Below are 4,432 nucleotides of genomic sequence, written 5' to 3'. Positions count from 1 at the left end.
GACCCTGCAGGTGGCGTCAGGTCAGTGCAGCCTCTTGTTCTCGGTTTGCACTCCTGTGACGCACAGGCTGGCTTCTTCAGAACGTGCCGCTTCACATCAACAGTTCGGTCACTAGAAGCAATTTTCCACTTTCAGCAGAACTCGACGTCAGGTTGGACTTCCAAATGCCACGAAGTGCTGGCGCCCACACAGCGACGGCACAGAGGGAGATCTCGGCGCTCTAACGCAGTCCACAGCGCTACCGAGTCAGCATATTCCGGAAGTCTGAAACACTGCTAGTCTGGTTTTGGGAATGTTGGTATTGCCTTTGTTGCTGTTGCTGTTGCTGTTGCGCTTGCGTCAGTTGCTGCGTGTGCTGCTGGATGTATCCCACAGTGCTTTGCTGTGGGACATTAGTGGTGTGTAAGAATGCTGGAGTAGATCCACTGTGCATAAGTCCTTGAGCCATCTGTGGACATGAGAGAATATGAATCGTTCAATCGAATCCTTGACTGAGATACATAACCAACAGTGTACACACGTCTGGCACTATCTCTGCATATTAGGATGTACTCTGCTGTAGCGTAGAGGGAGGTAGGCATGTGGGTGGAGTTAAGTTTGCCTGTACCATCAATATTACTAAATATAGTGTATCTGACACACAACATTAATACAGCTATGACTTTGTGGTGAGAAATGATCTGCAGTCCAAAACAAGCACAGTGTGTAATAAAGTCAGTGTGCAGTATACATTACGTTTTTTGTGTTTTTTTTACTTTTCTGCCATTCTTCCCATGTGAGGAGTGCGTTTTTGTGTAAAGAAACATAAGGGTGTTTACCTTAAGGACTATAAAAAAAGTGTTGTAATGATTTCCAGCCATGATTTAATGGAACATTCATCTTTACAGTGCCCAAATTGTACATTAGGAGTTAAATTAGCAATCTCCAAAATGATGGCAAACATAACAAAACAGTGAGTGGGTCTTGTTTACCCAGCATTCCAGTTGTTCTCCAAAAGCTACTAAAGGAACAGTTATTATCACAGGCCGGGCTCTGACTTCAGCACCATTATAGTTTCCATTCACCCATTAGTAGAACAGGCTGGCTCATGCTAAAGATGCATTACAGTGGCTTGCATAAGTTTACACACCCATGCTAAAGGTGATTAAAAAGAGGAATAAAAAAAACATCTTTTGGAAATTGATCTTAATGCCTTAATTAAAAAAAAAAAGTAGGACCTTTTAATGACACCTATTTTCTTTGTGAATGACTTACGTATTGTAAATAAATAAATGTTCTTCCTTAAAATACAGGGGGCATAAGTAAGAACCCCCCTATGTTAAATTCCCATAGAAGCAGGCACATTTTTATTTTTAAAGGCCAGTTATTTCATGGATCCATGACACTGCATTCTGATAATGTTGCCTTGGCCTTTGTAATTAAAATACCCCCCCCCAACATCACATACCCTTCAACATACCTAGAGATTTGCATGGGGTTATTTCAGTTAGACTACTAGCTGGTTTGCTTTGCATTGAGAGATGATCTTGTGGAAAGTTCCCCATGCCTATCTCTATGTATGGTGAAGGGTATGTGATGATGTGTGTGGGGGGGGGGTCTATTTTAATTCCAAAGGCCAAGGGAACTTTATCAAGATGCATAGTATCCTGGATCTATTAAACTGGCCTTTAATAATAAAAATCTGCCTGCCTCTATGGGAATTTAACATAGGGGGGTATATACTTATGCCCTCTGTATTTTAAGGAAGAACATTTATTTATTTACAATACACTATTCATTCACAAAGAAAATTAGTGTCCTTCAAAGGTTAGATTTCCCTACATTCTTTTTTAAAAAGGCATTAAGATCAATTTCCAAAAGACTTTTTTAATTCCTCTTTTTAATCAACTATAGCATGGATGAGTGCATCCACTATGCAAGCCACTGTATATTATAGGTTGACTCAATTGGATATTTAACTTAGTTCTTTAGTAGTTCTTTTATAATGCAAATAAAATATCCACATCTGTTCTACTGGTTCTTATTTCTTTTGCAGGTCTACGCTTATGTAAACAACTCTGAATCGCCTTTGTGTCTGAACTGTGCTCTATAAATAAACTTGCCTCGCCCAGAAAAATTAATCAACACAAAAACGTGATTGTTGTCGGTGGCACACAAAAGAAAATGATGAAATAAAATACAAATCTGGGGTATGGAGAAATTTAAGACCATAAAGATTTTAGGAAAAAACATACTTTAAATCATTTTTGTACAGTCTCTTGTGACTTAAACAATATTTAAAAAAAGGTAGAAGGGATCATGTCAGAGACTAAAGCATCTGTCATCTCAGATGTGACTCCACACTGACTCTTTAAAACTGATTTAATATTCTCTTTGGTGTGTAGAAGCATTTAGGTAAGCAACTTTAGAACTGTTTTTCAGGTAGACTAACATTACTTATCTATTGTAGGTTAGTGACTTATGCAGTCCCTTTTGGACAAAGACGATAAATAAGTCCGCAGAAATACTTTATCTGACCTAATGAATTTTAGATTGCATCCCAGCTTCGCCCCAAAGCCGAGGTTTTAGAATGATCGCAAGTAACACGGATCTCAAACAGCCTGTGAGAATTAACACAGTAGCTTGTTGCTGTGGTAACTAGGGATTCAGATGCAGTGTATTGCCTATAATTATCATAAATCAGTAAATATAAAAGCTTTGGGTTATTACAGTAAGCAAGCAAAAAGCCATGGCATATTACTTGTAGTCCAGATACCAATTTACAAACTGTGATTTAAAGTGAAGCATCTGGACACAAGCAGATGGACGTGGTACCTGAAAGAACTGCTGGGGCTGCTGAGAAGCCTGAGGCTGAGTGTGGTAGGCTGACTGGGACTGGTTCGTGATGAAACTGTTGTGTGGGATCACAATGGGAGACGTGAAGGAGGGCACCAGGACGGCGTTGCAGTTGACCTGTTGCATGGAGAATGAAGGGGCAATGATCTGCTGCTCCAGGGTGTATCTGTTTGGAGGGCACGACGAAGAACTTAGGAACATTATCAAATGGCACCACGCAAACAAAAAGGTGTGTGTGTGTGTGTGTGTGTGTGTGTGTGTGTGTGTGTGTGCAGTGTAATTGAACAGTGCTCACATGGTTTGGGAGATGCCCATGTTGCACTGGGAAGGCTGCGTGGTGACACTGCTAGTGGGAACCAGCGTCTGCATCGGCTGGTTGAGGAGCATGCTGCAGAAACAGAATCTGTTACTGGAAGAACTCCCTCAGTACCAGGCCTCCTGGAAGTGTGCCGAGCGTCACAACCCCCGCGAAACCACTCCTTTCACTATGAGAATTTGATCCATTCCGCACGATAACACTTAGAAAGTCTAGAAGAGCTGCACAATTAAATATTTGAATCTCCATTGAAATTAGCGGAGCGCTAAACGGGGAGTAGCCGGCTCGGCCGGTGGGGGTCTCTGGTGCGTCTGATCTATGGGCCCCGTAGCGCGGTAGCAACGCCGATCAGCCGGGTAACTGAATACCAGGGAGTTTCACTTATTTTGCTTTGGAACAAACGTGGGCTCTTCATACAACCAGGATTTGTACTGTGGAAAAAAAGAACTGTGTGCTATTCATAAAACTGACTGCATATCAGAATCAGAATCCTCTTTATTTGCCAGATATGAGGATACATACGAGGAATTTTTGTTTGGGGCATCGTTACTCACACTGTGCTTACACATAAAAAAACAACCAAAACAAAAATATACACACTAATATATACACAGTATATACAAACTCTAAACAGAAATAATATAGAGGCATGAGTGCAATGAAGAGTTCAATAAAATGATTTAAATGTGGAGCATAGTGCAAAGGATACTGGGATAAATAGTATTACGTTATTATATTACAATATGAACAGTATGAACAGTATGAAGATTATGAACAGTTCTGAAATAGGAAATGAGAATGATGAATAATACTAAATAAGTGGAATAATAAGTGGAAGCAGTAAACAGGTGCTGTAGAGACAGTGTTACTGGGTTATGGACCAGAATTGAACCTGACACTGTACATATTGTACACTGGGTACTTATTAGTACCCTTCCATAGTGTCTGCCATACTGCCAATGTCGCCTGTGTTTCCGAGTGGCTGAATTTCACGATTTCATGATGTGAAACATATTTGTCTCTCACCGTAGTTGTCCCTCTTGGTTGAACTCGCTGTCTGTCTGTCTTTGGTTTGCATCCTGCAGAGACCTGGTGTAGGTCTGAGAGAACATCATGGGGTTGCTGTAGAAGGGCATCGACACACTCGTGTTTGTCTGCATGGGCACGCTCACCGACTGTGCCTGCCCGCTCCGTGCAATTCTCTGCTGGACCTAAGATGGAACGAAGGAAACACACACACACACACACACACACACACACACACACACACACACACACACA

General features: G+C 41.3%; 1 protein-coding gene across 6 annotated transcripts in view; it reads right to left on the bottom strand.

Annotated features, from left to right (window-relative positions):
* Positions 1-6: 6 nt before the first annotated feature.
* Positions 7-4,432, bottom strand: part of npas2 (neuronal PAS domain protein 2) — a 37,362-nt gene continuing 32,936 nt past the window's right edge. For all 6 annotated transcript variants that reach the window (XM_032534518.1, XM_032534521.1, XM_032534523.1 and 3 more), the window contains 4 exons: positions 4,178-4,362; positions 3,131-3,223; positions 2,815-3,001; positions 7-448 (listed from right to left, as the gene is read on the bottom strand). In XM_032534518.1, the coding sequence (XP_032390409.1) occupies positions 239-448; positions 2,815-3,001; positions 3,131-3,223; positions 4,178-4,362 (675 nt within the window). In that variant the 3' untranslated portion in view covers positions 7-238. The remainder of the gene's footprint in view (positions 449-2,814; positions 3,002-3,130; positions 3,224-4,177; positions 4,363-4,432) is intronic.

Source organism: Etheostoma spectabile, chromosome 13 (assembly GCF_008692095.1).
Source record: "Etheostoma spectabile isolate EspeVRDwgs_2016 chromosome 13, UIUC_Espe_1.0, whole genome shotgun sequence".
Classification (NCBI taxonomy): Eukaryota; Metazoa; Chordata; class Actinopteri; order Perciformes; family Percidae; genus Etheostoma; species Etheostoma spectabile.
The sequence above is the reverse complement of the archived record's forward strand: the minus strand, read 5'-3'. Positions and strand labels throughout refer to the sequence as shown.